The 24,534-nt window shown below is 40.3% G+C and overlaps 3 protein-coding genes across 3 annotated transcripts in view; 2 read left to right on the plus strand and 1 right to left on the minus strand.

Moving 5' to 3' along the window:
* The window catches only part of LOC134673969 (synaptic vesicle glycoprotein 2A-like), a 396,395-nt gene that overhangs the window by 212,605 nt on the left and 159,256 nt on the right, over positions 1–24,534 (minus strand). The gene's annotated exons all lie outside the window — the stretch shown is intronic.
* On the plus strand, positions 137–22,295 carry LOC134673407 (mitochondrial protein C2orf69 homolog). The gene is made up of 11 exons (XM_063531391.1): positions 137–323; positions 2,594–2,700; positions 3,325–3,420; positions 13,724–13,851; positions 14,866–14,970; positions 15,838–15,934; positions 16,753–16,817; positions 18,719–18,874; positions 19,930–20,036; positions 20,449–20,561; positions 21,076–22,295. The coding sequence occupies exons 2-11, from the start codon at positions 2,674–2,676 to the stop codon at positions 21,214–21,216; spliced, it is 1,035 nt and encodes a 344-aa protein (XP_063387461.1). The 5' UTR covers positions 137–323; positions 2,594–2,673; the 3' UTR covers positions 21,217–22,295.
* LOC134679565 (TWiK family of potassium channels protein 7) lies at positions 391–1,853 on the plus strand. The gene has a single exon (XM_063538522.1). The coding sequence runs from the start codon at positions 653–655 to the stop codon at positions 1,718–1,720; it is 1,068 nt and encodes a 355-aa protein (XP_063394592.1). The 5' UTR covers positions 391–652; the 3' UTR covers positions 1,721–1,853.

A 24,534-nucleotide genomic window follows, 5' to 3' on the forward strand; every position in this document is an offset into this window, starting at 1 on the left:
TAAGCTTTTAAAACAATGCTTCGAATAGTTTAGACATTTTTTTTCTTTGTGCTGTAAACAAAACGCAAATCGTTTTAAAAATAGAGCATCAACTTTCTTGATTGCGTTTGGTTTTTAGTCTACGGTCTAAGCTCGCATCAACAAATTGACATATCATATCATTTATTCATCACAAAAATCAAAATAAAATCCTTTCATATTAGTTTATCATAAAGTTAAATCATAACTGCAACTGCTCATATTATTCTTTTTCGAGTATTTGATCTTTCACTGTCTTAATACATACAATCAAGACAGAAAAGCACTGTTTACAAGCGGTAGCGGTAAGTGCGCTTATTTTAGTTTGTACATCAGTTTATTTATAAGTAAAATTAAATATATAGGGATCACAATAATCGGTAGAATCAGTGATTACGTCCCTCAATTACCTCTTTACTTCATTATTTCGAATGTTTGCGTTGTATATTACGGCAAATGAAGTTTCATAGGTACTCGAATCAAAACAACCTATGTTTTATAATAACATTAGTCTGGCGGCTTGCCAATTAATCTCCCGAAATAGTGGGCGTGCGAGGGCAGGCGCTCACGTACTACTACTCGCGTCAGTGCCGCTGGAATACTCCAGTTTCGTAATTTATACGAGATTGCAGTCATGGAGCGGCAGAACACGGCGTACTCAAGTTTTCATGGCTCCATGCGCAGCAGAGACTCGTCGTCCACCACCGGCAGCGACGCCAGGGAGAAAATCAAGGATTGCTTACGGAAATTCATAGCATTCATGTTTACACAAGTGGGAGTCGGCGCCCTAGTGGTGTGTTACGCGATGCTCGGCGCCGCCAGCTTCATACACATCGAGAAGAACAGCCCCGACCGCCAGCTCGAGGACGTGCGCCAGTGGCGGCTCAACACGACCCAACAACTCTGGACAATAGTACAGAAAAACAACATATTTGATGAAGCTGCCTTCAAAACTGGAGCAGATGAAATCCTAAGAGTATACCAGAATAATATATCACAAGCCATACATAAAGGCTACAGTGGACACTCGCCTGAAGATATCTGGTCATTCCCAGCCGCTCTAATGTACAGTTTGTCTGTGTTCACTATGATTGGATATGGCAATATTGTACCAAAAACGGTTTGGGGCAAAATTCTAACTATTGCATATGCGTTTTTCGGCATACCAATTTATATTTTATACTTCTGCAACATGGGTAAGGTGTTGGCGAAAACCTTTAAATGGTTGTATATAACAGCTCACGAGTGCAGCAGACGTGAAGACCCAATGTTTGAAGATGGGGAGCCGATTAAAAGGAAGATCACAGTTCCATCGACTGCTTGCCTGTGGGTTATATCATTTTACATCCTGTCAGGCACTATTATGTTTGGAGCTTGGGAGAAATGGAACTATTTAGATTCTACATACTTCTGTGTTATAAGCTTGTGTAAAATTGGTTTTGGAGACTTTGTTCCCGGAGCTAACATAGCTGATTCAGCCGGAGGCTCTCATGTGAAGCTCGTCATAAACTTTGTGTATGTGCTGCTGGGTATGGGCCTAGTGGCCATGTGCTACAACCTAATGTGTGAAGATGTGAGGGTCAAGGTGCGGGAGCTCCGAGAGGACCTCAAAAACTGTTTGGACGACATCACTTTGAAGATAACAGTGTGCATGAATGATACTAAATATTATCACCAGAAGGCTAATAGACAAGTGAAGTGACAACAAGAAAGTTTCTAGTCCAATGTATCCAAAATGAATGATTGAGAAATAAATGAATGAATGACTGAACTTTTGTACTTTCAATTGAATTCTGGAATTGAGTTTTGGAGTATACTAGCTAATTAATATGCCAAGAATTATTTGTAACATAATGCCATTCTGTGGCCTATTTTATAAAGCTACAAGTTACAATTTACAAGCGGAAGTCTCGTTCTAACAGATAGGGTTTGAAAGAGACTTCCGCTTGTAAATTGTAACTTGTAGCTTTATAAAATAGGCCACTGGTGGTTATTTTGTAAACTTGTATTTTCTACTTTGTCTATTTTTAGTAATAATTAAATAAAAATATCGATTTTCATATTGTGTTTTTTTTGTGTATTGTCTCAAAGTCTAATATTAAATCACTGATGTGTCTTAACAAAATTACAAGTATAATATAATAGTCATAACAGCTTGTGTCTGAGTAAACTTAACTATCAATAAAGAAATTCACTATTGAGTGCATCCTTAAAAGTGGTTTTTGTTTGTACAAGTGTATTATTTGAACTACGATTTTTAAGGTACTGTCCAAGCAAACCTGGTTAGTAAAACAGAACAAACAGCATCAGTTTGAGTTCGTTATTTTACCAAGTCTTGAATTGTAGAGAAAAATTGATTAACATAAAAAAAATTCAACATAAAAAAATTACATCGCCACACCTGAAGGGGCCGGCTGATCACCAGTCCGCCGGACGATATTGCCCTGTGAAAAAACAGCTCCGAACAACGGACGGGCTGATATCGTCCGGCGAACCAATCAGTGGACCCCTTAAGTATTTTTTAATTGTTGGCCTAACGGCCTATACCACAGGCATGTACGTCCTTGCTGTCCAGGTTGAAATCTGCTGCATCCGTCCCCCACGGAGGCTCGCAGCGATGCATCGCGACCCCGCAGACATGGCTCGGTGAAGCGAATGGTGGTGCGACTCAGTCGCGTCAAGGTTCGGCAAATTATTCTACAAGGTCTCTAGGGCTCTTTTACGATCCAATAAAATAAAACATTTACAGTGTCCCATTCAGAAAAATATACCCGACTGGAAAGAACGTGCACCCCTATGATACGTACTTTGCCTGTCCGATTTTTAAAGCCCTCTTAAATATGTTCGGATGATATACCAAAATCACGGTGTTTTTGGTATATCATCCGAACATATTCCGTCCGATAACCGTCTTTTTATTACCTTATTTACTGACGGAAATCATAGTGGGAAAACCTGCATAAATCAGCAAAAAAATTATAGTAGGTTAAAACAAATCAATTTGTGGCTTTCCAGCAGAGAAGGGTCCTTATGCTTCAACTGCTATAATGCTCTAGTTTTCTAGGATAACGATGGCGTCATATAAAGGCCGTGTCCATACAAATACTACGACATCCATATTTAACCGTATTATTTAGTATGGGGACGGCCGCTATATGACGGCACCGCTATCCTAGGAAAACCGAGTTTTAGGACCTTTCTATCAGAATTTCAGAAGAAAACGTCCTTATTGAAGCATGCGGACCCTGGAAAGCCACATTTATTAATTATAAGATGTGGTTGATGTTGTATTTGACTGTATTGCAGGGGTTAGAGGGGCGCCGTAATGACGTGGTGTTCACGCCGTGCGCGCGCCGCGTGCAAACGCCGCCCGCCCTCGTGTTCTGGGGCGGCGACGTGCAGGTACCGTACCGTATCTACTGATACTGCTATCATCCTCATCATCTCAGCCATAAGACGTCCACTGCTGAACACAGGCCTCCCCCTTACGGTATAGGGGGGTGAATGCCATAATCGCCACGCTTGGCAGGCGGGTTGGCGATCGCAGTCGAATACACCGAATTTGAGGGACGCTGCTGCCCGTCCACCGGTGGTCTTGGACGTGGTTTAAGGACATACCCGGGTCCTGAACGTAGTTTAAGGACATACCCGGGTCCGGCTGATACTGCTATAGTCCCCATTATTCATAAACGTTTACCAGAGAGAATAGATAGTATAGAGGGGTCCATGTCATAGTAAATTTTGTAGTCACAGTAAATTTACTGCCATCTATCGACACAGCACTAAAACTCAAAATGAAAACGTATAAATTTATCAAAAAAATGTATATATATGGATAAATGATGTTATTATTTTTATGCATGAACATGGGTCGTTCATTCACTGATATCTATGTGTTAAAATTGTTAAATATGAAACGGTTTCGTCACGCTATCTAGCCTATAGCATAGGCCAAAGCTGTGTGCGCCATCTATCCGGGAATGATTTTTTCTTGATTTCCGAGGCACGTTTTTTCCTTAGTCTCTTCATCTTATACGAAGTTACATATGTCTTTGCGTTTACTAAAGTTGACAAGCCGATAATAATCGTTTGTCCCTTTCCGACGTTTTGGTATGATGGCAAGGGACAAACGATTATTATCGGCTTGTCAACTTTAGTAAACGTTTATGAATAAGGGGGTTAGTCTATAGTTTTTAGCATAAAGTAAACCATTCTGCAATAATGAAAACGACGTAAGAATAAAGTGAAAATGCAAACTAACATCACATAACATAACACATTAGCCCGTAGGGTCCGTGCATAAGACCCCCGTCCTCAGGGGGCCCCGAAGGACAGACAGTAACAGATATTTGATTACCCATAATACATAAAAGATCATAGTAGAAAAATGTTAGTTCCATTCGCTTTCTTTACTTTCCAAAGGGGCCCCAAATAGTATTTTCCTACTAGTCAAATCAATTACTTTTTTAGAACTGTCAAAACGATTTGCTAATATGGAATTTATATGAAACATTACATCGTGACGTCACGATCAACTCGCCTACTTTTTACATTTCTATCCGATTTATTAAATAGAACTTGTGTTTAAAAATAACTCCCATCTGTGTTTTTCTAATAATTATCTGGTGCTTTATTTCATGCATGGTGTAAAATAATTTCTTTGAAATACAGTATAACACCCTATTCTTATGTGCTCAAGGGCCCCAGCATAGTTTAAGACGGCCCTGCCGTCATTATCGTGGTGGTTCATGCAACTTGCCTTAAATCTATAGTTTACCCAATATTGCAATAGATGGCGCCACCGGCGAGATAGAACGCGCTATAGCTTGTTCAACGTAAATTGTACTAAACCCTCGCCATTGCCCAGGCGTGTTGACAATGCAATATTATTGTATGACGATTTTTGAGTGGATTGGCATGTTTTCGTGAGCATGGGCACATCCAAATTTGGTAAATAAGCTATGTATTTAAAAAAAAACTAGCGACCCGTCCCGGCTTCACACGGGTTAACACATTATACACCTAAACCTTCCTCAAGAATCACTTTATTATAGGTGGAAACCGCATGAAAATCAGTTCAGTAGTTTTTGAGTTTAACGCGAACAAACAGACACGGCGGGCGACTTTGTTTTATACGGTATTACTATTTTAGTTACACCTTATATGTATGTCGGCGGCCGATCGTAAGATCAGGCAGATCGTAATGTTCCTGTGTATTGTTTTGAGGATAGTCACATTAAGGCGATATGATTCGACTCATCAACGAATCTGAGGGGGTGAGGTGCGCGGCAAACCGTGAAGCCCCGCCCGCGCGTCCCGAACCGCTCGACGAGCACGTGAGCGCGCGCTGTGCGCGGCGGCGATAGCAAACGGGTCACAGTATAAGGATCTTATGATGGCAGTATTTTAACCATACCGTGCAAGGGTCACGTTTTTATAGTTTTTATTGTATATGTATATATTTTTTGCATTACGTGTTTCTGATCATTATAGGTATTTAGAATTATTATTTTTACAGAGCCATGTGTACTTATTATTTAGTGATCGGTAACAACGTTTTAATTTAATGGCAGCGTAGTAGAATTAAAGTACCGAAAGGAAATAAACATTTTAAGGTGACGGTCAATTAAGGTAAGGTATTGTTCATATAAAGGTAAGGTATAGGTAGGTAGGTAGGTAGGTAGGTAAGGTAGGTAGGTAAGGTAGGTAGGTAGGTAGGTAGGTAGGTAGGTAGGTAGGTAGGTAGGTAGGTAGGTAGGTAAGGTAGGTAGGTAGGTAGGTAGGTAGGTAGGTAGGTAGGTAGGTAGGTAGGTAGGTAGGCAGGTAGGTAGGTAGGTAGGTAGGTAGGTAAGTAGGTAGGTAGGTAGGTAGGTAGGTAGGTAGGTAGGTACGTAAGGTAGGTAGGTAGGTAGGTAGGTAGGTAAGGTAGGTAGGTAGGTAGGTAGGTAGGTAGGTAAGGTAGGTAGGTAGGTAGGTAAGGTAGGTAGGTAGGTAGGTAGGTAGGTAGGTAGGTAGGTAAGGTAGGTAGGTAGGTAGAACCTTAATCAATCGGGGTGAGAGATTAGCATTTTACTCTTAAATACGACAACCTGATAAGAAAACGCAAACATAATCGAAGAGTTTGTATACTACATTGTAAAACACCGGTTGAGTAGAGTAATTTTTTTTTATATGACAATTGGTATTCGGTTTTTGAGTATCAAGGCATACCTAAATAAAGAACACTATTCAATAAATTTCAGCAAATCGCTTGAATACATCCCGAAAAACAATACATTAAAGAAAAATAATAATAAAATCATAAGTCCAAAACTGTCACTAGTAGGATGTTGATACTCAGCAAAAATATCCTTCATTATAAGAGGTACTCACAAAAAAAATAATTTAATTTTTTTTTATCGGGCTTAGGGAAAACTCAGTTAAAGGTCAGATGGAGGAGCGGATGATGGAATTGAATTGATTGGCAGAGCTAGACAAAGATAAGTCTGCAACGATTTTGATTTGGTCTAACTTTTAACTTTTTTCATATTATGAGAAAGCCACATAGTGCTTTCGGTGGGGGGTGTTTAGTATTAATCCTTAATACCTACTGCTATACTGATTTACTTGAGGTAGCGAGGCTACTGGCCGGCGACACACAAGCAATGGTCTAAAAAGTAATAACTAACGGTGTCAGTGTCACCAAAACATCGCGACAGAAAGGATATCTGAATTCGCAAAATATACCATAAAACAGTGCCTTGAAATAACGAGGAAGCCAGCAGCGAGCAATCCACCCGCCGAGGCCTCTGCCAGCTGCAGATCACAAAATCCCGGTAAGCCCTTCTACAATCTGGTAAAGCAGTATAGTGTAGCGAGGAACTAACTTAAAAAACTACAGTCCACTGGCTTTAATGTAACAAATTATTTTCAATATTATGTTTTGTTTCTTCCAAATATCTATTAAAGAATTAACTGATTGTTGTTGAAAACCTGTTCAAGGACGCCGAATTAATATCTACTATTCCACGTCCTTGAACAGGTTTAAAACATCAATCATTTTCTTTTTCTACCAGATATGGTTCAGTCAAATTAATTTCTTCTACCTTTCTTAGCTAAACTCTAGTTCTACCTAAATTAGCCAGACTCTAAAACCAGTACAGGCAGCAGCAGATATAGATAAGCAGAATAACATGTTCAAAATGATCGACACAGACCTTATTATCTTGACATTTCCGTGTCATCATATTGATTACTAGGTCCCGTAGCTATTTCTGCTGCTGACTGTACAATCCAGTAAATTTTAGTGAAACTTTTATATTTTTATTCAGTCTAGCGTATGCTTTATGTTTATTTATTACTATCGACCCGCCCCGGCCTCGCGCGGGTTAACAAATCGCTTAATAATCCTATAAACTTTTGTATAGGATTTTGCTTTGTTCGTCATTCCCGCAGCTCGACTTTCGGCCTCGCCCAAAATTACTGGGGGTGGAGCATGCTTGGACATTCGAGATAAAGCTCCGGGCCTGACGACCCTCCGCGGGGTCGGCCTTCAGCCTCCTTCGGGCTCGCCTAACCTACTTGGAAATTTGAATTTGGCCTGTGTCCGCCGCCATTTTGGATTTTTCCAATTTTTTTTCACATAGTAATCTTGGGCCTCCAAGCTCGCCGCATGCCAAATCTCAGCGCACTCGGACCAACATGAAAAAAATTAAAAAAAAAAGTCGCCCTGTGTGATTTTTTTTAAATGCAGTTTGTTTTGTCTTGGGCCCTCTATGACATTTGGTCGAGCACCCCCCACCCATCTCGCACCGTTTAAAAGTTGCCATACAAAATTAAAATGACCATTATTTCCGCCATCTTGGATTTTTTCCAAAAAAATTTTTTCATAGGAATTTAGGGGCCTCTATCTTCCGCCATGCCAAATCTCAGCGCGCTCGGACCAACTTGAAAAAAAAAATAAAAAAAGTCGGCCATTTTGAAAAAATTTAAATGTATTTTGTTTTGTCTTGGGGCCCTCTATGACATTTGGTCGAGCACCCCCCACCCATCTCGCACCGTAATATGAATACTTTTTGAGATATTGGGGAAATTAAAGATCTCTACTTTCCCCCCTTTTTTTGCTTATAACTTTTGATATTTTGTGTGTGCTACTACACGCTTCGAATACATTTTTCTAGGCATTATGACGAATCTAATGAGGTATCACACGTATTTTTAGGAGTATTATCTCTATTTTTCACCGTGTTCAGTTTCTCGAACAAGACTAATACAACCAAGCACAAGATGAACTGCCTGTAGGCACTTGGAACTCTCAATTATATTTAATTCATGTCGACCGTGGTCAAATATTAAAATTAGTGATATGTATTTAGTTCTTAAATAATTGTATTGCGATATGCTTATTATGGTAATTTTTTCAATTAATTCAATTTGACATTTTATATTTATATAAATTTATGATTATGATGATGAATTTGCACGCTTGACGGGCCTGGCACGTTGCATGCGATCCAAAGCCGTGCGCCTTCGGCATCCTCATACTAAAAGCGTAACACTATACATATATTGTAACATCCCCATACTGTGTCAATCCAAATAAATAATTTCTGATTTTCAAAGGAGTCAAAGAGCACGAAGGAATATAATCATTTTGCAGATCGGACGTAGGTATATCAGTAAAGGTGAAATACTGTAAATATATCATACTTACATACTCACAATTATATTATCTAGGAATATAATATTATTTACCTACATTGAAATTGGTTGCTGACCTAGTGAAAATACTGAAATATTTTAACTGTTGATGTAGTAAAGCTAGGCGCTTTCAACCACCTCGTAAAGTTTAGATGCTTCTGTTATCAGAAAGTGTGTTTTTATAGCACTTAGTGACTTTTTCTTACGTTTCATATGCTTTGTTTCCCATTGTTTGTAAATGGTAAAATCACGTGACCGCGCGGAACACACTGACACAGGTCCGTCCTCTACAAGCGCTGCCGCGCGACTGAAGAGGGCGTAAGTGCGTTCGCGAGTGATTGCGCTTGCGGATTTAGTAGGTATTGAAACATAGAAATTATTTTAATGATGTTACCGAGACAAAGTGATCCAAAACGTCTAGATTATCTTATTACCTATACATTTGTGTAAAAAACAAGTCTAAAAAGTTTGTATTGTAGATATGGTTTGGATTTATTGTTAAAAAAAGGCGTAACTTTGGAATTTTTTTCTATCGAGCAAAGTTTATCTAATCATGTTTTTGAGATCCAAAACGTATCTGCCAGATCCTTAAGTATAAGATATATTTTTTTCACAATTTTAAAACATTGTTTCTTATATTTCTAATGGATTCAAAAAACTGGTTCGCTTAGCTCATACGGAAAAAGCACGCCTTAAACCAATATATAGGTTCGTTAGGTTGCTTCAGATGCACGAAGGGCAAACTGCCCAGAAATAGGGACCCCGCGTAGCGGGGCTCCGTCGACTCAGGGAACGAGTCAAAGATTATCACGTTTCACGATATGCCTAGGAATTTCACGATATGCCTGATCTTACGATCGGCCGCCGACATGTATACCGTCGTCTAGCACTTGTTTCATTACATAAGCCCTATTGAGCTTACTATTTATGGGTCGATCAACTTTTTTATGTCATATCGTGTCCCAACGATATAAAAATTCAAATCTTACAAATCGTAACAGTTTTTAAATTTATCTGGTATATTATAGTAAATTAACCAAATAATCATTCAAACTAGAACTTAAAAACTGAAAGAATTATTTTTAAATATAGTTTTTTTTTGGTGACCCAGGAGATAATTTTAGACTCCCATACAAAAAAAGCATGTCCCAATCGCATGTCGGCTTCGGTTTTTACTTAACAGTGTAAAAAATGTACTCCACCATATTCACTACTAATGCTTAATTAAAAAGGTATTGACATCTAATTTACAAATTCGATGCTAAAATTTCGCTAGAATGCGTAGATTTATTTAAAAAAAAAGTTATTTTTGCGTCCCGAAACAATGATTCATTTTTAAGTCCCCTAACTTACCACACATTACAATGGCAACGAAGGCTCAAAGTTATGACACTGTATCGCCCAGCCAATAGGCAGCCGATCTAAGTATCACGTGACAAGATCCACCATTACGGTTACTTTCTTATTCGCCGGCCATTTCGTCTGTGGTTCGAAGTGTGGCAAGGTGTGTTAATTGTCGGTCCGCTGACTTACTGTGATATTTCGTAAGAAGTTTTGTCTTTTTATATTAATTTGTAGCTTTATAGATCCTTCTTAGCTCTAATATGGTCTAACAATATACTTTTTTGACATATTTTTGTGGATAATAACTAAAATTATTGATTTGACTTTAAATGTCTTCTGGGTCACCGTTCCCCCGGGTCACTTTTCTGGTGACCCAAGAGACTGTGATGGTGACTCAGGAGACTTTATCAATACGTTTTGATAAATTTGCTTCTTTTCATGGATATATTAACTTTTTAATAGAAATTAGTAATAAATTATTACTATGTCTCTTTGAGACACTGACTATGAAGAGACTATTGAGCGAAACCAAGGCTCCGAAGTGTTCGCAAAGGACAAGTCTATTAGGTAAAGCCAGCTGACAAAGCTGAAACAGGAAGATGGCAGCATAACGTCGAGCAGAGCGGAGGTTTTAGGCGAGATCGAGAGGTTCTATGGACAGTTATACACTTCGATCGCAAAGCCCGATGACAGCTTGGTAGGAGATCCAAGAGCCAAGCTGTCCCGACATTATATCGAAGATATCTCGGACATCAGTCTGTACGAGATTAGGATGGCCCTGAAGCAGCTTAAGAACAACAAGGCGCCGGGCAAAGACGGAATCACTTCAGAGCTTCTGAGAGCGGGTGGAACACCGGTACTTAAAGTCCTCCAGAAGCTCTTTAATTCCGTCTTTTCCGAGGGCATAACGCCTGACCATAGACCACATCCATACGCTGCGGCAAGTTATACAGAAGACCGAAGAGTATAACTTGCCATTATGCTTAGCGTTTGTGGACTATGAGAAAGACTTCGATTCGGTGCAAACATGGGCGGTGCTTGAGTCTCTTCAGCGATGCCATATTGACTATCGGTACATCGAAGTGTTGAAGTGTTTGTATAGTAACGCCACCATGGTCCGAGTACAGGAGCAGAGCACGAGGGCGATTCCATTGCGAAGAGGCGTAAAGCAGGGAGACGTTATCTCTCCGAAACTGTTTACTGCCGTAATGGAAGACGCCTTCAAGCTCCTGGAATGGAATGGACTTGGCATCAACATCAACGGCGAATACATCACTCACCTTCGGTTTGCCGACGATATCGTAGTCATGGCAAAGTCGATGGAGGAACTCAGCATGATGCTCGATGATCTCAACCGAGTTTAACAACGGGTGGGCTTGAAAATGAACATGGACAAGACGAAACTTATGTCAAATGCCAATGTTGTGCCCATCCCAGTCTCTGTTTGGGAACTCGGTACTCGAAGTTGTTGACTCGTACATCTACCTAGGACAAGTAGTCCAATTGGGTAGGTCCAACTTCGAGAAAGAGGTCAACCGCCGAATCCAACTCAGTTGGGCAGCGTTCGGGAAACTACGTAATGTCTTTTCGTCCGACATAACTCAGTACCTCAAGACAAAAGTTTTTAATCAATGTGTGTTACCAGTGATGACTTACGGCTCCGAAACGTGGTCTTTCACTATCGGCCTCATCTCAAAGTCGCTCAACGAGCTATGGAGAGGGCTATGCTCGGAGTTTCTCTACGTGATCGAATCAGAAATGAGGAGATCCGTAGACGAACTAAAGTCACCGACATAGCCCACCGGATTAGCAAGCTGAAGTGGCAATGGGCAGGCCACATTGCACGCAGAGAAGATGGCCGATGGGGTCGAAAAGTTCTCGAGTGGAGACCACGGACTAGCAAGCGCAGCGTAGGACGTCCACCCACAAGACGGACAGACGACCTTGTTAAGGTCGCCGGAGACGCTGGATGCGGGTCGCTTCCAACCGGCACGTATGGAGGTCCAAGGGGGAGGCCTATGTTCAGCAGTGGACGTCTTATGGCTGAGATGATGATGATGATGATGATGTCTCTTTGCTTATGAGCGGAAGTGGTCTAAAAACTTTGTGCAGACGCAGGTGCGTGAATTTGAAGCCAGGCGACGCACAAAGCTCGACGTTAAGCGTGACGAGCTAAAGGCCAGACCACCTGTGGCCATCACGTACAATTATATCGGAGGGGTGCTGACCTGCAGCGAATGTGGCCGCACATTTGCTGCAAAGATTGGCTACGTCAGTCACCTGAGGGCACACCAGCGACGCTCTCAGCTGTAGCATAGCAGTCGCTGTAGCCGAAAACGGCTAGGAGGAGATGATGATGATGATGATGATGATGATTTTTGAGCCTTTATGTTATTATTTATTCCTTTTGAAAACTGCGTATTTGAAATTTGGATGAGGCGAGCTTTTCTTTAGCCACTTTGGCTGTCACTATATTTTTGACGTTGATTGTACTGATTGCTGAGAATCATTTACTTTGATTTTTGTTTAATCGTTTTGATTTCTGAGTGTTTTTAGACTGATTAGACTTACTGATAAGTTAAAATGTGAAAACAGAATGACAGAATGTCTCTTGAGTCACTAAATTTGTCTCTGGAGGAACCAAAAATGTCTCTTGGATAACTAAATTTGTCTCTGGGAAAACTACGATGTCCCAAAAAATTTTAGGCTAGTTTTGCATTTTTCTGGAGAAGAGTGATTAATAAATATTTTTAATTATAATTTTTTGATTATTTCGTAACATTAACATATTATTCCGAGAGGTAGAATATGCACGGTTGCGGTATTTGAGTAATATAAAAACTTTTCGTACATTTTACGACATAAGTGACTCAGGAGACACTATTAGTTGATTTTAAGGAAAACCAAGAAGGGTCTCTTTAATTTTAAGTTAAAAGAAGCAAAGAGTTTATGCTCCTTTATATAATAGGCGAATATGTATTTCGATTAAATGAAGTTTTATTTAATAAATCCCGGGTAACCCAGGGGACACGTTTTGAGACAGCACAACATATATAACACCAAAAGTTGTCAAAATAATAAAATTTGTGCGCGGCCCGTAATCGCATACAAAACTTTAAATGTTCTTGTACGCTAAATGTCTGAAAAATAATCATAATTAAAAGATTTATTTTTTCGAAAAAAATCTTTCTCCATGACATGAAAAAGTTGATCGACCCTTATATGACTAAGCGCCACTTGCACCATTCCACTAACCCCGGGTTAACCGGTTAAACCTGTAGTTACCATGGACACCAGTACTATTTGACACTGTGTTAACGGTTTAACCGGTTAACCCTGGGTTAGTGGGATGGTGCAAGTGGCGCTAAGTGGATTGTTGTAAGTTCGTCCCGTTAATAACCAATAATAGGGAGGTTTCCTCTACTTAAAATAAATGATTTCACACCGTGCACGATAAAGCACCAGATAATTATTAGAAAAACATAGACATCAGTTATTTTTAAGCACAATTTCTATTTTATAACTTGGATTGAAATATAAAAAGTACGGAAGTTGACCGTGACGTCACTATATTCGTTTTCATATAAATTCCATATTAGCCAATCGTTTTGACAGTTCTAAAAAAGAAGCTGATTTGACTAGTAGGAAAGTAGCCTATATGACTTTTTGTAATCTTTTGCAGGACTATCCGGAGATCATGCAGACGCACCGCGACAATCGGAACTTTATCAAGTGGAACCTCGAAAACACGGCTCGCATCCTCAGCCAAAACTTCCCCACCTACCACATTGTAGTCGTTCGGCCCTCCAGGTAAGCTAACGTGAGACCTAGAGGGGCCCTAGATCTTTGTATCAAGTGGAACCTACAGAAACCAAAAGCCAAATCCGTCTGCGGAAATTACGTACAAGTGCGCATTAAAAAAACCGGCCAAGTGCGAGTCGGACTCGCGCTTCTAGGGTTCCGTACATAAGTCCGACTCACGCTTGACTGCACATTTCTAATAGGTTTTCCTGTCATCTATAGGTAAACAACTATTTTGTGTATTTTTTTCCAAATTTTAGACCCATTAGTTTCGGAGATAAAGAGGGGGGAATGGTAATTTTTTGGCTATTTTCTTAAATAACTTCGAAGTCTTCGAACCTATGTATTATAAAATTATAAAAAAAATATGTCCATCTTTGGGTTACTAATTTACATATGTGTACCAAATTTCAACTTAATTGGTCCAGTAGTTTCCGAGAAAACAGGCTGTGACAGACGGACAGACAGACAGACGCACGAGTGATCCTATAAGGGTTCCGTTATTTCCTTTTGAGGTACGGAAACCTAAAAAGTACACAGTTTTTAATTTCGTCGGCAAAGCAGCGATTGCTTTTAGTTTCTGCAGTCAAAAGCAGGTGGGCTCTATTTTCTACGGCTAGAAAAAAAATCGGGCCTATAAAATATTTTTCATATTTTATGGGTCGCTATTTCACTTGTCCTTAAATAAGTTGGGCCTTTACGTTATATCGACCGGGGTATGAACCGTAATAGGGATGTTTGCTGTACTTAAAATAAATTATTTCAAACCGTGCACGAAATAAGCACCAGAAAATTATTAGATTAATAAATCGGATTGAAATATAAGAAGTAGGTAAATTTACCGTGATGTCACTATACTCGGTTTTATAAAAAAATCCATATTAGCAAATCGTTTTGACAGTTCTAAAAAAGAAGCTGATTTGACTAGTAGGAATGTAGCCTATTACCGGTCGATATAAATCTAGTGAAACTAACCGTGAATCATTCAAAACTGTTCTTGAATAGTATGATGATGTTCGTCAGGATCGAGTACAAGAGCTTCAGTTGCTATGACAACTTCGTGCCGAGCAACAACGCCGGCGTGCCCGAGCACACGCCTACGCATAGCGCGCTGCTGCACCTGCAGAGGTACTCCACTTGCAGGCTCCTCTATAACAGCTGCGGATACTGCACATGCGAGTAGAGCCACCACCCCGGCGTGCCCGAGCACACGCCCACACACAGCGCGCTGCTGCACTTGCAGAGGTACATTAGTGGGGCGTTTCGCGCACCGCACTATTCTCATTTCTCTTAGCGACAACCTTTACGAATACCGAAATCATTACGATACGTGTGTCGAGGTGATGGTAGTTTATTTTGCGAGTATTTATTTGTGGAGTGTTAATGGTCTGACTGAGTGCGAAATACCGAAGTTCTGCGACGCGCCAAGGTCGGTGGAATAGAGGCTTACCTAATGCGTCGACAGCTTCGGTGGTGCGGTCACGTATCGCGTATGGCGGAGGAGAGTGGCGAAGCGCATCTTTTTTTCTGGACTAGAGGAGGGTAAGCGGAAACTTTGCGGACAACTCCTCCGATACAAAGATGTTCAGAAACGACACATGAAAAGATGCAACATCGTGCCCTCTCAGTGGGAAGGTTTGGCAGCACAACGTCCTGAGTGGCGCAGGCTGGTCCATGACAAAGTGCGCGATTTCGAGGAGGAACGTAAAGTTGACCTCGACGCTAAACGCGATGAGCTGAAAGCGCGCCAGCCTGCTTCCATTCACTACCACTATGTGGCTGGTGTTCTCACGTGCCCTCAATGTGCGCGGAGGTTCACCTCCAAGATCGGCTACGTCAGCCATATTCGGGCGTACGAGCGCCGAGCTAACTAGGAGTCGAAGTGGTCACCTTGGTCAAAGTCGGCCGGAAGATCAAAATTTTTTTTTTGTGGTGGATGTGTTGGGAACATTAATTGTTTTAAAAATACAAAAATTAGTGTATTTATTTGTGCAGGTTACTGCAAGAAGTGAGTAATCAGGTGAAGAATATTCCCGAACATGAGCTGCTGGCGGGCCTGGAGGCCGCGACCGAGGACACTGTAGATTTGAACGTAAGATGAGACACGAATACACGCAATACAGGTTTTTAAATGTTGCTTAATGACCACTACAGACTTTAAAGTTTGAAGCGACGTATATACACTATCAATATTTTTGTTTATAAAGTTTATAAACAATGTTTCGTAACACGTTTACAAAGTTTTCAGTACTTTGGAGTACAATATTACCTAATAGGTTGAGTTTGGTCAGGGGTGCGAAACTCCTCTCTTCGGGCAAACTGGGTACCGTTCGGCTCAGCATTGCTCCGTACAATTATTAGGGTTGACACAACTTGACGTCCCGTTGCGTACACGTCCACAGATAAGATGACGGCTTGAATTTTGACAACCCTAAATAGCCGAAAGGGATAGTGCCATATATTAGAAAAGGACAGCATGATTCGACCTCGACCGCTGCAAACTTCGGTTTTGTAGGAAGTTTACTTTCTGTACGGTAGTACAGTCACCTGCAATAATATGTTGCACAACGAAGGCCGCATAAATATCTGACACGGTCGTATTTGTAGAGCCACAAGAGCGTGTCACATATTTTTACGGTCTTCGAAGAGTAACATATTATTGCAGGTGACTGTACTATTCTTTATTATGTGGTTTGGTTTGCTAAAAAAAATACGTGTCTGTATTTTTTACTCTCTCTCTCTCTCATTCTCCTCGGATTTTGTGGATTTTTTTTTATTATCTTTGGATCACTGAGCCAAAATAGTTAGTATTTTAGACTACTCTATAATGCATATAAAAATAAATCACCTTGTTAGTCAATATGTGTAAGAATGTCCTATATTATATATTTTAATAAACATATGTTACAGAGTACATCGCCGAAGCAAGGCGGCTCGAACGGCGCGGCCAGTCCAGCTCAAGAGACCCTCGAGCCGTGAGTAGGTTTAGTTCCAATGGATGTCGTCTGCGGTTTCACTAAAAAAAATTAAGCGAACTCCAAAACAATTCGAATAAAAAACCGGCCAAGTGCGAGACGGACTCGCCCATGAAGGGTTCCGTAGCAGCAAGTAACATAATAAAATTGCGGTTTACGATTTGTGACGTATTAAAAAAAAAGTACTTACTATAGTTCGTTTTTTTTAGCATTAGAAAGAACTCCACAGAAGCAAGCGTGCAGTTTTTATCAGGCTCTTTAATTGTTAATAATTATTGAATTATCTAATGTAGCATGGTCAATACATATAATTTACTTCAAATTATAACCGCTAAAAGTGCTGGATTTGGAACCACAAGCTTACTTCTGCGAAGTTCTTTCTAATGCTAAAAAAAACGAACTATAGATCTCGTTCAAATCAATTTTCGATGGAAGTTTGCATGGTAATGTACATCATATATTTTTTTTAGTTTTCATTCTCTTATTTTAGAAGTTACAGGGGGGGGGAGACACATTTTACCACTTTGGAAGTGTCTCTAGCGCAAACTATTCAGTTTAGAAAAAAATGATATTAGAAACCCCAATATCATTTTTGAAGACCTATCCATAGATACTCCACACGTATGGGTTTGATGAAAAAAAATTTTTTGAGTTTCAGTTCTAAGTATGGGGAACCCCCAAAATTTATTGTTTTTTTTATTATTTTTGTGTGAAATTGTTAATGCGGTTCACAGAATACACTTACTTACCAAGTTTCGACAGTATAGTTCTTATAGTTTCGGAAAAAAGTGGCTGTGGCATACACGGACAGACAGACATGACGAATCCATAAGGGTTCCGTTTTTTGCCATTTGGCTACAAAACCCTAAAAGTGACTAAACTTGCTCTATACCGAACAGATCTTGGTGTATTTTTAACTGTATGGTGCACAATAACGGGTTGGCCACGACATTGCGCGACTGGCTTTGGCTAAGGCGACAACCATAAGCGCAGGGAACGAAAGGTCCGATCGCTGTGTCTCTCTCAAACCTATGGTTGTCTTAGCCGAAGCGAGTCGCGCAATGTTGTGGCCAACGCGTAATAGTAGTTTATGCGACTGCTACATAATGAAAGGCATGAAAATACGAGTGTGGGTTTAAGAAACGAACGAAGTGAGTTTTTTAAAAGGATCACACGAGTGTTTAATACCTATTTATGTACAGTTACATACACTTCTTTATCTACACACATATTAAAACCTTTCTATGATATATTCACTGACCTCATATTTCAGCCTACATGACGGAACGTTGCTTTCTGGCGGAACTCGCAGATTTGAGAGGTGGCGCCTCCGATATCTCTATCGCTCATTTTACACGAAGCATTTGCTTTAACTTTGTTCCCAAAAAAAAACAAATTCATTTTATACTTAAAACTAATTAAAAGATAAATTGTACCTACGTCAAATGGCGGTAAATGAAAACTTTTTTGGGTGCCGGTCTCCGGGCCACTATGATTTTTCGTTTCCCATACATCAAACCTTGTCAAGCAAAATGAAATTTTATTGTGTCAACACAAAGTTCAAATTAGAATGGAACAGGAGACCTATTTATAGGTCTCTGGGCGGCTAGAGGTTAAACATAGCTAAAATTAAGTGTTTTTTAATCATCATCATCATATCAGCCCTTTATCGCCCACTGCTGAGCATAAGGCCTCTCTTCTAGTACGCCACTTGTCCCGGTCCTGAGCTAATCTCAACCAGAAGTGACCCGCAATTTTCCGGATGTCGTCCACCCAACGAGCCAACGGACGCCAGGCGCTTCTTTCATTTGAAATCGGCCACCATTCTGTTAACATTTTAGTCCACCTGCCACCTGCTGTTTTTTTATTGGCAATATTTTTTTATGACTGTTTGTTGTCAGGCCGGCGAGCCGTCTGTGGTGGCGGCCGAGCCTGGCGCTGCAGGACTCCAAGATGGCGCTGGTGGGCTTCAGCAAGGGCTGCGTGGTGCTCAACCAGCTGCTGTACGAGTTCCACTACACACACACGCTCACGCCCGCCGACACGCAGGCCACGAGGTTCATATTTGATTTTTAAAGTGAAAAGCTGTGCACTTTTTCTGATGGGGAAAAAATGTTCAACTCGCGACAGATCACGTGACCGTAAGATTCGTAAGACGTGAGACGGGCACGTGACCTGATCGAAAAACTGTTATAATGTCATTGAGTTTTCACTTCTGCCGGCACTCCTGGAGTGCAACCCGTTGTTATTTTTCGGGACAAGTTGCGATTTCGTATTTATTCCGCCCAGAATGCGAAGCTGAAATGATGATTTATGCTGACATATAGATGTAACAAAAAAAGTATGTACTTATGTGATAATAGGGTATGTCATATTTATTTTCAACAAATTGAGTCGCTTAAAACTCAAAACTCGGGTAAATCGTATGTCTATGGTAGATATTTCCTGAGAGCATCGAATGGATTTACCCGAGTTTGAAGTTAAGCGACACAATTTCCTGTGAAAACTGGTCAAAAAACCTGTTTGTGTCATAGTATGCACCATCACGCACCACGATCGTTGATGTATTTAGGGTCCTAGTCAAATAGATTGTTCAATACTTACTCTATGAAATGTCCAATTGAGCTAGAACCCTGAATACAAATACAAATAATTTATTGAGAAAAGTATAGTACAGTGGTTGTTCTTAAAGACTAAGAATTTATATAGAGACAAGTGGTTTACAAATGTCTGAACTAGGATTCCCTGTGTTTCAGGCAGTGAAGAACAATATTAATCAATTTTTAATTATTCACTTATAAACTATATGTGTTACACAATATAACTGTAATCACCTTAACAAAGAAGTAGGTTCTTAAGTATTAAATATCACAGTCCAGTAGGTAATCATTTTACGACTCTTAGTAGGTTCTCTGTATTATCGTACATCATTCTTACAACAAGCATAGCCAAGTAGGTATAAGTCTAGTATTGCATTTAACCTGTTGTACAAAAATGGCTCAACAATCACGGTTCGTGACTGTACAAGTTACTCTATGGTTTAGGATGTGCGCTAGAGCTGCACTCTGGTGGCAGAACATTGTAGTAACAGTCCCTATTGTATGTCCTGCAGGTTCATCTCCAGCATCTCGGCGATGTACTGGCTGGACGGCGGGCACGCGGGCGGCCGCAACACGTGGCTCGGCTCGCGCTGCCTGCTCGAGACGCTCGTCAGGCTCGGTCAGTGTTCTATGTGTGTACAGTAGTATATAGTATTGTATGCGTGGCGCAGGTTCATCTTCAGCATCTCGGCGATGTACGGCTGGACGGCGGACACGTCGGCCGCCAGCCTCAATTTCCTAAAATTATATAGGTGGTGTGCTGACGTGCCCAAAGTGCGCTCGAGTATTTAGCAAGAAGATAGGGTACGTGAGCCACCTAAGGGCGCACCAGAGAGTGGATCAGCTACACTCTGATAACACGAGTTGAAAAATTGCCTACTCCAGAGCACACAGTCGCTGCGGCCGAAATCGGTCAGGAGAGCATCATCATCATCATCATACCTTTTTAGGGGTATATTTTTTTTCATAACAAAATATATACGAAATGGAAATATTTGAAATTGAAATCAAACTATACTTGATATGTACAGACGTGGAGATCTTCGTGCACGTGAGCCCGTACCAGGTGTGCGACGAGGCGCGGCCGTGGATCGGCAGGGAGGAGCGAGCCTTCACCGCCATGCTGAGGAAGTTAGGCGCCAATGTAACTATTATACTCTTTATTCATCCACTTCTTCACCACTTCCATCCAACCATTCACTAACTCGAGGTTCACCGGTTATTCCTGGAGTTATCATGGTTATCAGTACAATTTGACACTGGGTTAACGGTTTAGCTGGTTAACCTCGGGTTAGTGGGCTGGTGCAAGTGGTCCTTACTGTCGTAGGCTAAGTTTTTTTCCCCGTATTTGCCGTGTAAGAAGATATTGCTTGCCAAATTTCATAGTTCTAGGTCACCGGGAAGTATCCTATGAATTTTGATTCCCTTGAGAGTGTCAAAATATACGTTTTTTGTGACAATTCACAACTGCAATGGACTATAGACCTGATTAAGCTTATTAGGTATATGGTTTTAATTTCAACTTGATACCTCCTCCACACGTTCCCGCGTTAAAGGGTCTTTACAGACAGACGGACGGACAACAAAGTGATCCTATAAGGATCCCGTTTTTTTCCTTTTTAGGTACGGAACCCTAAAAACGCACTTATTTCGTTCAGATCCACCGCTACCTGCACTCGGACGGCGCGCCAGTGACGCTGCTCACACACTTCAACGTGCTCAGCAACTTCCGAAGCGTCCAGGACTCCGGGACCCCCAGCGCGCCTCCGGAGTCCGACACCGACGAGACCACCAAATAAAACATACCGCCTTACAAACCTTGTTTATTGTGCTGTGCTCAGCAGTGGGCGATAAAGGGCTGATATGATGATGATGATGATGAAACCTTGTTTGCTTCAAGAGTTGCCGATGTGCGTGTAATCGACTATTGTCACAGAATAAATAATATTACTAGGTACAGAAGACTCACTAACGAAACACGTCGGTTACGATCAGGATAGATATGGCCGCTAGAGGTGGCGACAGTGCCACGCGCGGCTTATGGCTAGCCACAAAAATTGGTGTGGAACGGATGTACTTGTAGCTACCTGTTGTAAAGCGACGAAATCGCGGAGTGAGCCACGCCTGCTATTGTCAAGGTGCACGATTTGTTGAATTCTACGCTAAATCTTACGCTAATTCAAACGGCTGCCGCTAGCATTAATGTGCTACATTCCATGAGAGTACGTGTGTTTGTTACACTCAGCGCCACTTCTCCTTCCATCACCTTGCCAATGGTTGCGAGCGAACTTATACTGCAAAACGTAATTCAAGACCAAGAAAAGTAAGATAATGTTGCCACTACAATAATTTGTTTGTAAAATAGTAAATTCATTTTGATAAATAATCACGGTAAGATAATTTATTTATTAGTAATTTTACTCCTGCAATCTAAAAAAGCACTTTTACTTACATATTTTTACATAAATACAAGACGCGCTAGTAAAAAAGTGGCAACATGTCTTACTTTTTTTGGTCTTGAATTACGTTTTGCAGTTTAGCACATAAAGCAATCGGGCATTCTCGGCTCCGTTCGGCTCAGCATCCGCCAATCATCGAACGCGCCGCACCCGTGCTTGACACACTCGTGTTATTTTTTTTGTGGAATTATCACTCGTTCTTCGTAGTTCTAAAGAAGAAGAAAAATTACGACCCTGCTTAGTACAAAATGTTTACCTATTACCTGAATAGCTGTTATTTTAAGGAATATTTGTATTTGAAATTACTAAAACCGCCTAAATGAAACATCCCGTTTTTTGACAGACTAGCTGATCAATGTAGTGTAAGCAATCGAACACAATTTAGGGGTCATCCATTAATTACGTCACACGTTTAGGGGGAGGGAGGGGGTCAAGAAAATGTGACATATTGTGACATGGGGGAGGGGGGAGACACAAACTTTGTGACGTCACTTTAAACTTCATCAGTAACCGAAAATTTTGTAAATTATTTTATTCACTGTACATTATTTAAATAACAAGTTTTTAAAACGAAAATAGTTTTTAATCGTTTAATTTTCTTTCCTAAGAGGTTTTGGGTTATAAAATTACTAATATTTATATCGTCAAAAATATTTTGATAAAATATTAATAATACTTAGGTATTTACTTAATTCGATTTGGCGATTTCGTAGAAAAAATGTGACGTCACACTAGGGGGGAGGGGTTTGCCAAATGTGACCAAGTGTGACAAGGGGGGGAGGGGTCAAAAAACCTAGAAATTGGTGTGACGTAATTAATGGATGACCCCTTAACCTAGTTGTCATTTTTTTTGCCATATTAGGGCCCCCCCACATCTGGCGTCTTTCGAGCGTCGGCGTCTACAATTCTATGGCCGACGTCGACGCAACGTCGACGCAACTGCGCAGCGACGTCATTTTCCATAGCGCTGGACCGACGCCGACAGACGCCGACGCTCGAAAGACGCCAGATGTGGAGGGGCCCTTAGTGTTGGTCAAAGATTCGACTCTATTCATTTAGTCGAAACTTAAGCTCTTATCGAGACTTCAGTCTTTTGTAATGACTCGAGTCCTAAAAAGAAAACTCTGAAGTATGTACAGTCGCTATCAGATACATCGGAGCAGCTAAGGCGCTCACAAATATCTGAACACGCCTCTATTGTCAGGGCGTTAGAGTGCGTGTTCAGATATTGTGAACACCTTGGCTGCTCCGATATATCTGATGGCGACTGTACCATCGCCCACGCTGTTAACTGATAATTCATACACCGAGTAGCGTAAAAACGATTCAAGTTCTTCAAAATCGAGTTCCTACCAACACTAGCTTATACATAAATATGCATATCCATTATTAAAATGTTAATAAATACTTATGATAAAAAGTGTAAAATAACTTCGACAACAGGCCTAAGTATGACTACTGCCGCAGATTATTTCTAACAAGTTTCGAATAACATAACATAATCTCTCTGTTGTATTTTATGAAAAGGTTTTGCGACACGTCGTAAATAATGATTTGTTGTCATTGATCTCACCAAGTACTAATTGTATTTTCATTGTGAATAAAAGTAATATTTTCATTCATAGAAGTATTTTTTTTATCTAGACCTGAGCCGTGTTGCATAATAAAAACGAATATTAAAGTAATATTAGTTGTAATTATGCAACACGGCCCAGCACTTCGATTTCTGAATTACATGACTGTCAGTGATAATACCGGGTGTGGCCTATAATACGAGCAAAAAATTAAACCGTAGGCTGTACTCGTCATACTGACCAACATTTGTTCAGCGACTTTTAAAAATAACTTGTAGTTTGATTTTTAATACACTTTAAATTTTATTCTAAGACGCAATGTATTGCGAATTTTGTTATGTTTAAGGCGTGACAAGCAACGTCAATCCAGCGAACTGATATACATGGAAGTATTCTGTCCGCTCAGTTATGACCCAACGTAAACTATTCGATTGTAGGCGGTGCTTACAAACTATTCGATTCGCAACTTCAGTTCGTCCGAGATGACAGTCAGTGACGGATGGCCAAATTGATTTATAAAAACAACGTTTTTTTGTAATTAAAAATGTCTTCATGTGTCTTGAAGTGGTGCAGAAGTTATTTTAGTTCATACCAAGGATAGTGGAATCACTTTTCACTTGTAGTAAACAGATAACTTCAGTAAAATTTGGAATAAATATGACGATTTGTTTTCAATACTACCGTGCTAAGCTAAAACGTAACAACTGCATACGACTTTCATAACAACATACGACTTTTTAAATTGCGAGGATAATAGGGATGGTGTTATGCCAAATGAAGTAGACTATTTTATTAACTTGTACTTGGTTTAGGTATTTTCTATATAATTATAAATGTAGTAGGTAATGAATTCTTGCTTACAGATTTGTATTTTCCTTTTTTATTTCATGAGACGGAGCTGTAAAAAAACTACCTCATTCTTTCAAATTCATAATCATATTTGATATTATCATTTTACATTACTTTCCATTCAGATTCCCACAAGATGCTATTCGCAGAGAACTATGGAAAAAAGCTGTCCAATTATAGAGACATGAAATTAAGTGGATGCCTGGAAAGATATCTAGAATATGTTCTATTCATG

This window comes from Cydia fagiglandana, chromosome 2, assembly GCF_963556715.1.
Source record: "Cydia fagiglandana chromosome 2, ilCydFagi1.1, whole genome shotgun sequence".
Lineage (NCBI taxonomy): Eukaryota > Metazoa > Arthropoda > Insecta > Lepidoptera > Tortricidae > Cydia > Cydia fagiglandana.